At 42.3% G+C, this 13,863-nt stretch overlaps 1 protein-coding gene across 1 annotated transcript in view; it reads right to left on the bottom strand.

Annotated features, from left to right (window-relative positions):
* The window catches only part of LOC126273271 (leucine-rich repeat-containing protein 43-like), a 254,891-nt gene that overhangs the window by 106,215 nt on the left and 134,813 nt on the right, over window positions 1-13,863 (bottom strand). Inside the window, exon 4 of the mRNA XM_049976815.1 lies at window positions 11,802-12,002. Within this exon, the coding sequence (XP_049832772.1) occupies window positions 11,802-12,002 (201 nt within the window). The remainder of the gene's footprint in view (window positions 1-11,801; window positions 12,003-13,863) is intronic.

Genomic DNA, 13,863 nt, shown 5'->3' on the forward strand with positions numbered 1-13,863 from the left:
AAATGACTACTGAAAAGGCTACTTCAACATTAGTATTTATTTGAACATTTTTAGTTGTGAAATAATGAAATTTCTTAACTATATTTTAAGCCACTGGAGTGTTTGAGGAAGAAATGTGTGAATAGCAACCGAACATGCTGTATAACTGAAGATATTGCAAATTTGCAGTTGAAGAACAACAGACGGAAAGTAAAGATAAACTTTGATATTGATGTCACCTCATCAGTAATAAAATCCACTAGTGATAAATGTTAATAGTAATTATCACTTACATATGACTGGATGATAGGTCTGTATAAAATATAATTCCATATTGTAAGTAATAGATTTCAGGTATCCTTTGGAATTTTTATTGGAAGATCACAGCTAGAAACTAGCCAGTGTCAATGCATTATCCTTTTTTTTCCCTACCTAGTGGATCAGAGTAGTCCAAAGACGGTGTTACTACACGGGAAATTTACACGCTTCAGAACGTTAAACCCATCCAGCAAGACTCTAAAATCGAACAGTTTCATTCATTTACTGAAGACGGACTCGTTCATTTGGAAGGTAGATTTCAGTTTTTAGACCTCAACACTGAGCAACGGTGTCCAGTACCCTTTGATGTGCCACGTTACTTTACGACACACCTTGTCTTTCACACATATATTAAACTTCGTAATCTTAGTGTCTGAATTATGTTATCCGAACACCTAAAGGAATTATGATTACTTAAAGGTCGTCAATCCATTAAAAGGATCCTACATAAACGTTTACGATACATGAGCATGAAGATTCCAAGACGACAACAAACTTGCGCTTCCAAATCCACAGATCGAATGAGACCATCCAAGTGGTATACTGTCACTGGCACAGACTTTGCATGACCTCTCTAAATCCAGATAGACATTTTCATGGAAAAGGCTTATATAACACTCTTCATTTGTACATTAACATGCGCTGTGCATTTAGAACTCTACTCCAGTACGAACATCGACACACTATGGATAGCCTTACAGAGATTTGCTAGCAGGCATGGATTGCCACATGCTATGTACACTGGCAACGCAAAGATCTTCCATGTCTCAACGCAGAATTGTCTGAACTGTGGAATTGACTGAACACCTAAGAGACATATCGCCTCCTCGCCACAAACGAAACCACTTGGAAGTTCAACGCCGCACGGGCATATTGGTGGGGAGAATGGTGGGAGAGGCTGGTGGGCACCGCCAAGCGATTCTTGTGGAAAATGATGATAATGATGTCTGATTTGTGGGGCGCTTAACTGCGCGGTCATCAGCGTCTGTGCAAATTCCCAATCTGTACACAGTACAATCTAGCCACTGTCACGAATGCTGATGGAATGATGAGGCCAAAACAAACACCCAGTCCCCGGGCAGAGAAAATCTCCAACCCGGACGGGAATCGAACCAGGCACCCCAAGATCCAGAGGTAGCAACGCTAGCCACTTTTTCTTTTTATCTCATTTTTTTCGTAATTGTTCGTTGAATATGTTCGAGGCGGACGTCCCATGACACCTGTTGAAGTTCATCGTTGATCCGTTCACTCAGAGATTTTTTTTTGTTTGTTTATTACAGAGGGCAGCTAACCCTATGACCGCACACGCTGAGCTACTTTGCCGGCACCACGAGACCATAAGCCGCGGACTTTGTGGAAAATGTTGGGACGATCAAGATTATCGGCAGAACAAGTCCATGCCACCATGGTCAGCATAATAGGTGCACTAAACTCGAACTCTGTCGTATACGTGGAACCTATGACACGGGCACACTTTCTGGTCGGTAACGAACTATTGTGCCCAGTGGACCAGAACCTCCCGTCACACACGCTCTGACCAAGGAATTCAAACTACGCCAGAAGCTAGCAGACGTCTTCTGAGAAAGAGGGACCAAGAAAAATATCATAGAGCCTAGAAGCTTTCACGAGTTACATGTACGTCTGCAAGAAGTATCGACTTCCAATTTGGTGACCCGGCTTTGCGTACTCCAGAAGGACGGCAGATAGCATCCACGGAGGTTGACAAGATTCGGTAAAATGATACTCACAAAGACGTTTACGAGTATATCTTTGATTGATGTAATGCTAGTATGTGTGACCTGCTTTACTGCAAACTCCTTGCATTCAAAGTTCTGTGACCATAAATAAAAAGAGTGGTATACTTGTACAGTAGTAAAAATTTAAATGCCAACTAGCTCTGCAGATGATGAAGAAATTGATGAAATATATGATGAGATAAAAGAAATTATTCAGGTAGTGAAGGGAGACGAAAATTTAATAGTCATGGGTGACTGGAATTCGTCAGTAGGAAAAGGGAGAGAAGGAAACATACTGGGTGAATATGGATTGGGGCTAAGAAATGAAAGAGGAAGCCGTCTGGTAGAACTTTGCACAGAGCATAACTTAATCATAGCTAACACTTGGTTCAAGAATCATAAAAGAAGGTTTTATACATGAAAGAATCCTGGAGATACTAAAAGGTATCAGATAGATTATATAATGGTAAGACAGAGATTTAGGAATCAGATTTTAAATTGTAGGACATTTCCAGGGGCAGATGTGGACTCTGACCACAATCTATTGGGTATGACCAGTAGATTAAAACTGAAGAAACTGCAAAAAGGTGGGAATTTAAAGACATGGGATCTGGATAAACTGAAAGAACAAGAGGTTGTACAGAGTTTCAGGGAGAGCATAAGGGAACAAATGGCAGGAATGGGGGAAAGAAATACAGTAGAAGAAGAATGGGTAGCTCTGAGGAATGAAGTAATGAATGCAGCAGAGGATAAACTAGGTAAACAGACGAGGGCTGCTAGAAATCCTTGGGTAACAGAAGAAATATTGAATTTATTGATGAAAGGAAAAAATATAAAAATGCAGTAAATGAAGCACGCAAAAAGGAATACAAACGTCTCAAAAATGAGATCGACAGGAAGTGCAAAATGGCTAAGCAGGGATGGCTAGAGGACAAATGTAAGGATGTAGAAGCTTATCTCACTAGGGGTAAGATAGATACTGCCTACAGGAAAATTAAAGAGACCTTTGGAGAGAAGAGAACCACTTGTATGAATATCAAGAGCTCAGATGGAAACCCAGTTCTAAGCGAAGAAGGGAAAGCAGAAAGGTGGAAGGAGTATATAGGGGGTCTATACAAGGGCGATGTACTTGACGACAATATTATGGAAATGGAAGAGGATGTAGATGAAGACGAAATGGGAGATACGATACTGCGTGAAGAGTTTGACAGAGCACTGAAAGACCTAAGTCGAAACAAGGCCCCCGGAGTAGACAACATTCCATTGGAACTACTGACGGCCTTGGGACAACCAGTCCTGACAAAACTCTACCATCTGGTGAGCATGGTGTATGAGACAGGCGAAATACCCCCTAACTTCAAGAAGAACATAATAATTCCAATCCCAAAGAAAGCAGGTGCTGACAGATGTGAAAATTACCCAACTATCAGTTTAATAAGTCACAGCTGCAAAATACTAACGCGAATTCTTTACAGACGAATGGATCAACCGATAGATGCGGACCTCGGGGAGAATCAGTTTGGATTCCGTAGAAATGTTGGAACACGTGAGGCAATACTGACCTTACGACTTATCTTAGAAGAAAGATTAAGAAAAGGCAAACCTACGTTTCTAGCATTTGTAGACTTAGAGAAAGCTTTTGAAAATGTTGACTGGAATACTCTCTTTCAAATTATAAAGGTGGCAGGGGTAAAATACTGGGAGCGAAAGGCTATTTACAATTTGTACAGAAACCAGATGGCGTTTTAAGAGTCGAGGGGCATGAAAGGGAAGCAGTGGTTGGGAAAGGAGTGAGACAGGGTTTTAGCCTCTCCCCGAAATTATTCAATCTGTATATTGAGCAAGCAGTAAAGGAAACAAAAGAAAAATTCGGAGTAGGTATTAAAATTCATGGAGAAGAAATAAAAACTGTGAGGTTCGCCGGTGACATTGTAATTCTGTCAGAGACAGCAAAGGACCTGGAAGAGCAGTTGAACGGAATGGACAGTGTCTTGAAAGGAGGATATAAGATGAACATCTACAAAAGCAAAACGAGGATAATGGAATGTAGTCAAATTAAATCGGGTGATGCTGAGGGAATTAGATTAGACAATGAGACACATAAAGTAGTAAAGGAGTTTTGCTATTTAGGAAGTAAAACAACTGATGATGGTCGAAGTAGAGAGGATATAAAATGTTGACTGGCAATGGCAAGGAAAGTGTTTGTGAAGAAGAGAAATTTGTTAACATCGAATATAGATTTATGTATCAGGAAGTCGTTTCTGAAAGTATTTGTATGGAGTGTAGCCATGTATGGAAGTGAAATGTGGACAATAAATAGTTTAGACAAGAAGAGAATAGAAGCTTTCGTAATGTGGTGGTACAGAAGAATGCTGAAGATTAGATGGGTTGATCACGTAACTAATGAGGTGGTATTGAATAGAATTGGGGAGAAGAGACGTTTGTGGCACAACTTGACTAGAAGAAGGGACCGGTTGGTAGGTCATGTCCTGAGGCATCAAGGGATGACAAATTTAGCATTGGAGGGCAGCGTGGAGGGTAAAAATCGTAGAGGGATACCAAGAGATGAATACACTAAGCAGATTCAGGAGGATGTAGGCTGCAGTAGGTACTGGGGATTGAAGAATCTTGCACGGGATAGAGTAGCATGGAGAGCTGCATCAAACCAGTCTCAGGACTGAAGACCACAACAACAACAACATTGTATTAAACTGGGGGAAAATATTTTTCATTATCCAAAACATTGTTCTCCACAATACAATATAAAGGACGGTTACATAGTATCTATGAATATGGGACAGGAAAGCTGCCAGCATACACCATACTCTCGTAACAGTAGTATTGTGCAGGAAATTTAGTACTGGAGGGCAGCGTGGAGGGTAAACATCGTAGAGGGAGACCAAGAGATGAATACACTAAGCAGATTCAGAAGGATGTAGGTTGCAGTAGATACTGGGAGATGAAGAAGCTTGCACAGGACAGAGTAGCATTGAGAACTGCATCAAACCAGTCCCAGGACGAAGACAACAACAACAACAACAACAACAACAATAACTGAAACCACTGCCTTCTGTCGATATAATTCGCCGACAAGAGTATATGAAAATGCAGTTTCTACTATCCCACTGAATCAATTCATGAACGCTGTTTCATGGTTTCAGACCAAATGTTAGTTCATCAACTGTTTCATTCCGAAACCTTGACGCGCGTAAATTATATAATGGAACGAGACACAGTATACACCAATCTTTGTACAATTTCATTAAAGCAACAATGTTAAATAATAACATAAAGAGGGAACAGTATTCGTACCACCAATATCTTTGATATCGTGGATTTGCCATTTAGTTTTTAAAAAACTGCAATTTTATGTCACTGAAATATGACAAGCAAATAAACAAGGCTCAAAAACATCCTTTTGGTGATGAGGCATCTCTTATCGAGCACAAAAAATGTAGAATAAATAAAATTGCATATTTGATTTGGCACAGACGTTCGGCTCTTTTACCCACATCCCATATCATACATTATGTTTTTATGTTAATGTAAAGAAAGTTTGTTCATTTGCCCGGGGGCACATCAATTTAGTTACTTCTTATCACTATTAACAGATAAGAGATCATGAAATGTGTTGTACATCTGCACATAAAACATTCTGTGATTTAGCCAACAGTTATTTTTACCCACTTATCATACAATATAGGAAGTGAAGAATTATTCGAAACTACTGACTGGCCGAAGTTCGTCGATACCAGCTACTGCTACGAAGACAATTAAATTGAGAGTCACTTTACAGAAAGGTGCATAAGGTACACTCCTGGAAATTGAAATAAGAACACCGTGAATTCATTGTCCCAGGAAAGGGAAACTTTATTGACACATTCCTGGGGTCAGATACATCACATGATCACACTGACAGAACCACAGGCACATAGACACAGGCAACAGAGCATGCACAATGTCGGCACTAGTACAGTGTATATCCACCTTTCGCAGCAATGCAGGCTGCTATTCTCCCATGGAGACGATCGTAGAGATGCTGGATGTAGTCCTGTGGAACGGCTTGCCATGCCATTTCCACCTGGTGCCTCAGTTGGACCAGCGTTCGAGCTGGACGTGCAGACCGCGTGAGACGACGCTTCATCCAGTCCCAAACATGCTCAATGGGGGACAGATCCGGAGATCTTGCTGGCCAGGGTAGTTGACTTACATCTTCTAGAGCACGTTGGGTGTGCATGGGATACATGCGGACGTGCATTGTCGTGTTGGAACAGCAAGTTCCCTTGCCGGTCTAGGAATGGTAGAACGATGGGTTCGAAGACGGTTTGGATGTACCGTGCACTATTCAGTGTCCCCTCGACGATCACCAGAGGTGTACGGCCAGTGTAGGAGATCGCTCCCCACACCATGATGCCGGGTGTTGGCCCTGTGTGCCTCGGTCGTATGCAGTCCTGATTGTGGCGCTCACTTGCACGGCGCCAAACACGCATACGACCATCATTGGCACCAAGGCAGAAGCGACTCTCATCGCTGAAGACGACACGTCTCCATTCGTCCCTCCATTCACGCCTGTCGCGACACCACTGGAGGCGGGCTGCACGATGTTGGGGCGTGAGCGGAAGACGGCCTAACGGTGTGCGGGACCGTAGCCCAGCTTCATGGAGACGGTTGCGAATGGTCCTCGCCGATACCCCAGGAGCAACAGTGTCCCTAATTTGCTGGGAAATGGCGGTTCGGTCCCCTACGGCACTAGGGCTAGTGCACCTTCCGCCGACCACTGGCGACAACATCGATGTACTGTGGAGACCTAACGCTCCACGTGTTGAGCAATTCGGCGGTACGTCCACCCGGCCTCCTGCATGCCCACTATACGCCTTCGCTCAAAGTCCGTCAACTGCACATACGGTTCACGTCCACGCTGTCACGGGATGCTACCAGTGTTAAAGACTGCGCTGGAGCTCCGTATGCCACGGCAAACTGGCTGACACTGGCGGCGGCGGTGCACAAATGCTGCGCAGCTAGCGCCATTCGACGGCCAACACCGCGGTTCCTGGTGTGTCCGCTGTGAAGTGCGTGTGATCATTGCTTGTACAGCCCTCTCGCAGTGTCCGGAGTAAGTATGGTGGGTCTGACACACCGGTGTCAATGTGTTCTTTTTTCCATTTCCAGGAGTGTATATTGGTATCTCAAAATATAGTAGATTTCTTCCAGTTTTTGGTCTCTGGCAAAATGGTAGGGACTTCCTACCTTACGTTGCTAGGAAGTGTAGTACGCGCTTCCTTTTGATGCTAGAAAACCGTTGAAATTATTTAACGTGGCTATCGGAAAGATAATAAGGGAATCGCTCCAGAAGAACATTAAAGGGAACTAGATTGTTGGTGAGAAAATCACAAATCTCGTATCGGTCGGCGACGTGGCCATGTGGTCCAGATCTATACGTAATTCCTGATGCGGGTGAGTGAAGATGTGGAGGCAGCAGTGACCAGGACTGGTATTCGGGTGAATGAACTGAAGACTGAGTATCTGGTGACGAGCAGAACTGATGTCAATTAAAGTGATTTACTTCAGCCAGTGTTAATAAGAACTTGACCCTACAAAATGGTTCATAATTTTAAATATCTGGGGGAAGAGAGTAATCTTAACGAAGGGTGCATCGTGTGAGGCAGAGATCAAAACGTAGCTCCAAGACGAAAAGCATGCGTGCTTCACTACTCAGTTACTTAAGTCGTGTAGTCTCTCAAGTCATTTCTTACTCCAGCAGAAGGAAATGTTGATCAAATTCGTAGGATTGTGTGGTTGCGAAACTAGGAGTGTCCGGAAAAAGACTTAAATAATAATCTAGTTTTCGAGTGGAAATACTTAAACAAGATCAGCGGCTCGGTACAACATGAGATCACTTGAAAACGAAGGATCCAGCATAATTGTGAGCTGGATGAAACCAACACAGCCAAAGTTTTGTTGGCCTGATGTAAACCACCCGCTTATATGGGTAGGTCATATCGCTCAGATAGATTAACACTGATGGCCTTTCACATCTTCAGATTTTAATCCCAATTGAAGAAGATCACTAGGTAATCTGAAGGTAAGTTGGAGTGATGGTATCGATAAGAATTTGCTGTAGATCAGCATAGAGAGTGATTGGCTGCAGAAAGCAAAAAATAGAATCCCTTGTGGCTGTGTACGGTGCTCTGGCCCTGATCGCGAAAAGAAAACTAAGTAAGACTACTAATGCTCCCCCATGCTGAGCTATGAGACGTCGTCGACAGAGAAGGTCGACTACGCCAGATGTTCCAGATTTCCAGTAATTACTTCTTTCTCAGTAGAAATACAAGTAAGTACTTGTCGCCCAACGGCCAACTGATTAAGCGGCAGTCATGGCAGGATCATGTGTATAAATCACGTATGCAAGCGATCAACGTCTCTACGCTTCTTCGCCAGCACCAGATATCTTCTTGCGAGTTCAACTGCTGCATCTGCTTCGCTTATCAGCTCTCTTTGTCTTTAATTAACGGAAGAGACCATTCTCAGTTTTGTTTCAACGTTAACTTGAAAGGCAAAACTCGTAGAAGAACAATGTACAATGAGATTCAAAAAGATTGCCCGGCCCGAATAATTTAAGAGTCCAAGAACAGAGCACTGCGCATGCCATTGTTCAGAAGTGGCAGTGTTCACAACTCTATCGGTCTGTGGAGCTTCAGCTTTGTGTTTACATCGTCAAATAGTAGCAACATAATAGTCAGGGTACACTGTATGTCGAGATTTATTGCAATTTACTCATCGTATCTTTTCTTTTGAAAATCATTATTCGAACACATAGAAACAGTCGAAATGTAAGTACTCGACGTAGATAAAATTACAACTACAAGCGTGTCACATCTATCTAAATGGCTGAGTGGATGAAGCCACCGCCAGCCGTTGTGGCCGAGCGATTGTAGGCTCTTCAGTCCGGAACCGCGCTGCTGCTACTGTCGCATGTTTGAATCCTGCCTCGGGCATGGATGTGTGTGGTGTCCTTAGGTTAGTTAGGTTTAAGTACTTCTTAGTCTAGGGGACTGACGACCTCAGATGTTAAGTCCAATAGTGCTCAGATCCATCCATTTTTGATGAAGGCACCGTAGATCAGCGTGAATTATCAGCTGGAGATCTGCCCTCTCTAATTAAAAAAAAAAGAGTGAATGTATCATCGATGGACCTGAACGGATGTTGTTGAACGTCCGCTCGAAGCAAATACAACCGAAAATAACGTACAAAAACAAAACAAGACTAAAAAGAAGGGGGTAGGTTGACGATATACGAACGTAAAGGACGAACATTGCAATCTAATTGTGGTGAGTTATCATTTTTTAAATATTTACAACTGTGCAGGGAATATTTTGAACCTTAATTCGCTACAGATAGTGCTGTTGTAGGCTTTTATAGGTTCCGCATTCTTTCAAAAGATTCATTTTTATAATAGTCTAATCTTTAAACAAAAGGACAAATTGGTCATAGGAAAATATTAAAAATCTATGTATTTATTTGTAATTACTTCGACCGCCACTTGGTGTCTGTATAGTTTTCGGTTAAGAGAAACGTATTAGCTGATTGGGTTACGGGATAGGTCTGCTTCATAATGGCTGATATGAATATACGCGAGCAACTAATTGTTCCCTTTGAAAACAGTGCTAATGCATCTGAGGTAGGACGTCATTATGGTTCTTGTTTACTGCACAAATGGACAACGAATGGAGCGCGCTTCGCAAACACTTCCGCTGGAAGCGGATACATGAGTTTGAAATGCTGTGGCTGGATGTATTACATCGTTGCAGGAAATCTGGAATGTATCCAAGGCAAGCTCAAGTCAGAATGCTACGAACATGTCCTTGAAAATACTATCATACCTGGAGCTCGGCTTTGGTACACCAACATGATAATCATCGATCACACATTAGCATTAGGACTCAGAGCTGTGTTCAAAGGAGGGAGAGCATTACTTACTGCTTTCTGTGGTCTCAGAAGTCACTTGATCTCAGCTCCATAGAGCAAGTATGGGCTCGACTTAAAAAGACTCTGCGGAACAGTTGATCCCCCCTCAGAAACTGTAAATGTCCTATTGGATTTGGTTCATTCTTTATGGGACAGAATTGCTATGGGTGAAAACTTTTTCCACAGACTCGTGAATTCTATGCTTCGGAGGATGCCAATGGCATGTGGACAAAATTCTGAAGCTATACCTAACCTACTCTTCATTTTATTTTTTTTCCTTTCTTCCGTAAAAGGTCTACATAGTTATTATGCCAACAATATTAGTATCAAAATACAAATCTACCTGCCACTATGTTATTTTTTTATGGGAGGTCATAAGAATATCACCCTCCAAGGAAGATTATTTTTATGGGAGGTTAGATTGTCTTTCAAGGAAGATTATTTTTAGACATCATATTCAAAAACCATAATTAGTTATTTAGTGAAGAGAATATTGAAATACATAAAAAAGAAATAATATAATTTAATAACAAAAACTAAATAAAACACATAAAAAAGGCTTTGGTGAGATTCGATGTAACACATACGGCAGCTACCAGTACAATAAGCTCATACGCTGCCAAGGAGCTATCGATGCCTTCTTTTTCGCATAACGGTCTAATATGTCTACTGTAGCTGTAGAATGGATATAAAGCATAAAGACTTAGAAAAAAAATGCCAATCAGCTGATATATTTCTCTTAGCTGGAAGCTATGGAGACACGAACTGGCGGTCGACGTAATTACAAATAAATACATTCATTTTCAATATTTTTGCTATGATCACCTGTCTGTTTGTTTAAAGATTGGACTATTATAAAATGGAATAATTTGAATGTGGAACGTAGAAAAGCCTAGAACTGCATAATTTGTAGCGAAGGTTTAAAATATTTCCTGCACAGGTCTAAGTAACAAATAAAAAATAAATAAAAAAATAAATAAAAAAAGAGAATTGACGCCAGCTGGATTCCAATGCTCGCCCTTTACGTTCGTTACCCGTCAGCCTATCTACTCAGCCACTGAAACAGAAAAAAAGACAGCTCGCCGTTAGTAGTTCTACCAACGTGGAGTTCTAATACGCCAACCGTTTCTGCGTGTCCGGAGAATGATTTTCAAAATAAATGATACGATGAGTTAAATTAGAATGAATCTCGACTCATACTGCATCCCAACTGCAATATTGCTTTTAATTGACTATGTCCACCACCATGTTACGCCTAATCCGTAGGCAACAACGCTTTTCTACGTAGGGTGTGTCCCATATATTTTGGAGAAGACAGCAAAAACTATATACTGGACTTTCGCCCCCATCTTTCGGAGACATCTTCAGAGACAAATTGGCAACTATTAGTCCTTTTCTCTGAAAACGGGTTCTGCAAATGCGATCGAAACGTTAGTGGATAGTTTTTATATAGATATGACCTCTCTGCCAGAAATCTTGACTGCAGTAAACACCAGCTGCGAAACCATTAGCTGTGTTACATTTTTAATCGTCGTATTTTTTTCAGAGGAGCGAAAGAGTGTAGCACTGTTTGTGGTAATCTGTGTGTTGAGGGGAGGAGCTCGTCTCTGTATCGTCATTGATGACTTTCGAAGCGCGTAGGCTAGCAGAGATACACAATTCGTTCAATGTACTGAGGAAAAAATTTAGACCCATTTGAGCACATAAGTCGTTCCGCCGAAAACCACGAAAGTAGTTCGCAACATTACCATTTGAATGAGTGCCATGGAATAGGCTGTAGAGACAGGCACAGTGTTGCCTTACCTTGCCAGACACCACCATAGGGCGCGGCTGCGGCAGCCCTATCAGCCGGTAGCAGAAGAAGAGCAGCACGCCCTTCGACAGGTGGGGCCGCATGTCCAGGTCGTCGGGCACGTATCGGTCCATGTTCCAGAGCTCGATGTCGTCCAGGAAGTGCAGGCTGGGCGCGTTCAGGACCACGGCCTCACGGTACACCTCGCACATCTGAAACGGTACCAAGGCCGCTGTTCAAAGACTCTGGGCTCGTATCGTCTTGTACGCGATATGTTGTTGTTATTGCTGTGGTCTTTCATCTCAAACCCGGTTTCGTCCAGCTTTCCGCGTTAATCTGTCCTGTGCAAGTTTCTTCGTCTCTTCTTAACTATTGCTACAAACACGGGTTTTGCAAAAATACGAAAACACTGCGAGAAAAGCGCTGTTTAACACAAATGCAGGTGCTAGCCAGGCCTGCAGCTTTCGCTGTTCTATGAACCATGAACACTGAACTGCACTGTGCAGTGTCTTCAACGCTTTGCATGCGTCAGTCGCTGCTAGAACAGTGTACCGCTTAGTTGTGACTGCATTATGTCGAGCCAAGTGATGTCGAACGTAGGCAGACTGTTGTTGATTCTATGGTCGGTGCTTCGGCGAAGAAGGAAGCCGAAGTGTTTCGTGTTTCAAGAGCCACCGTATCGAAGATGTATACGGGAAGAGCAGAAGAACGTCATCCGCTAAGTCAGAACGCGGGCGGAAGCGTTGTTGATTGATCGAGACGGATGGTCACTAAAGAGAACTGTGACGATAAAGAAGAAGAAAATAGCTGTAAAAGTCACTGCAGAATTGCATGTCGCACGCGCGAAGCTTGTCAGCGTCAAACGGGGCGAAGTGACTTCCATAAGCAAGTTCTACGGAAGTTCGAAATATGGCGCGTACTTCAATGCGAGATGCTTTTAATAATTTCCACAACGAAATTCTGTCTCGAAATCAGGCAGAAAACCCAAAAAGATTCTGGTCATACACAAATAGATTCTGGCCAGACATAGAGCACAGCATTGGCAAGACGCAATCAATACCTTCACTGCGCGATAACAACGGCGAAATCACTGATAACAGTGCCACTAAAGCAGAGTTATTAAACACGGCTTTTCAAAACTCCTTCACCAAAGAAGACAAAGTAAATATTCCTGAATTACAATCAAGAACAACTGCCAAGATGAGAAACATAGCAGTAGATATCCTCGGAGCAACGAAGCAGCTTTAACCACTCGCTCATAAAAAGATCCGTACCGAAAGACTGGAAATTGCTGAAGTCACACTATACACAAAAAGAGAAGTAGGAGTAATCATCTGAATTACAGGCCTATATCACGAACGTCGATTGGCAGGAGGATTTTGGAACATATACTGTATTCGAACATTAAGAAGTACCTCGAAGAAACGATTTATTGACACGTAGTCAACACGGTTTCAGACAATATCGTTCTTGTGAAACACAACTAGCTCTTTATACTCATGAAGTAATAAGTGCTATCGAGAGGGGATGTCAAATTGATTCCATATTTTTAGATTTCCAGGAGACATTCGACTCCGTTCCTCACAAGCGCCTTCTAACCAAACTGCGGGCCTAAGGAGTATCGAATCAGTTGTGCGACTACGTTCAAGGTTTCCTGTCATAAAGGTCACAATTCGTAGTAATTGACAGAAAGTCATCGAGTAAAACAGAAGTAATATCCGGCTTTCCCCAAGGAAGTGTTATAGGCCCTCTATTGTTCCTGATCTACATTAACGACACAGGAGACAATCTGAGTAGCCGTCTTGGATTGTTTACAGATGATGCTTTCATTTACCGCCTTGTAAAGTCATCACATGATCAAAACGACTTGCAAAATGATTTAGATATGCCTATGGTAACAGAAGAAATATTAAATTTAATCGATGAAAGGAGAAAATATAAAAAATGCAGTAAATGAAGCACGCAAAAAGGAATACAAACGTCTCAAAAATGAGATCGACAGGAAATGCAAAATGGCTAAGCAGGGATGACTAGAGGACAAATGTAAGGATGTAGCGGCTTATCTCACTAGGG

The sequence above is a fragment of the Schistocerca gregaria genome, chromosome 5 (genome assembly GCF_023897955.1).
Source record: "Schistocerca gregaria isolate iqSchGreg1 chromosome 5, iqSchGreg1.2, whole genome shotgun sequence".
Taxonomy (NCBI): domain Eukaryota; kingdom Metazoa; phylum Arthropoda; class Insecta; order Orthoptera; family Acrididae; genus Schistocerca; species Schistocerca gregaria.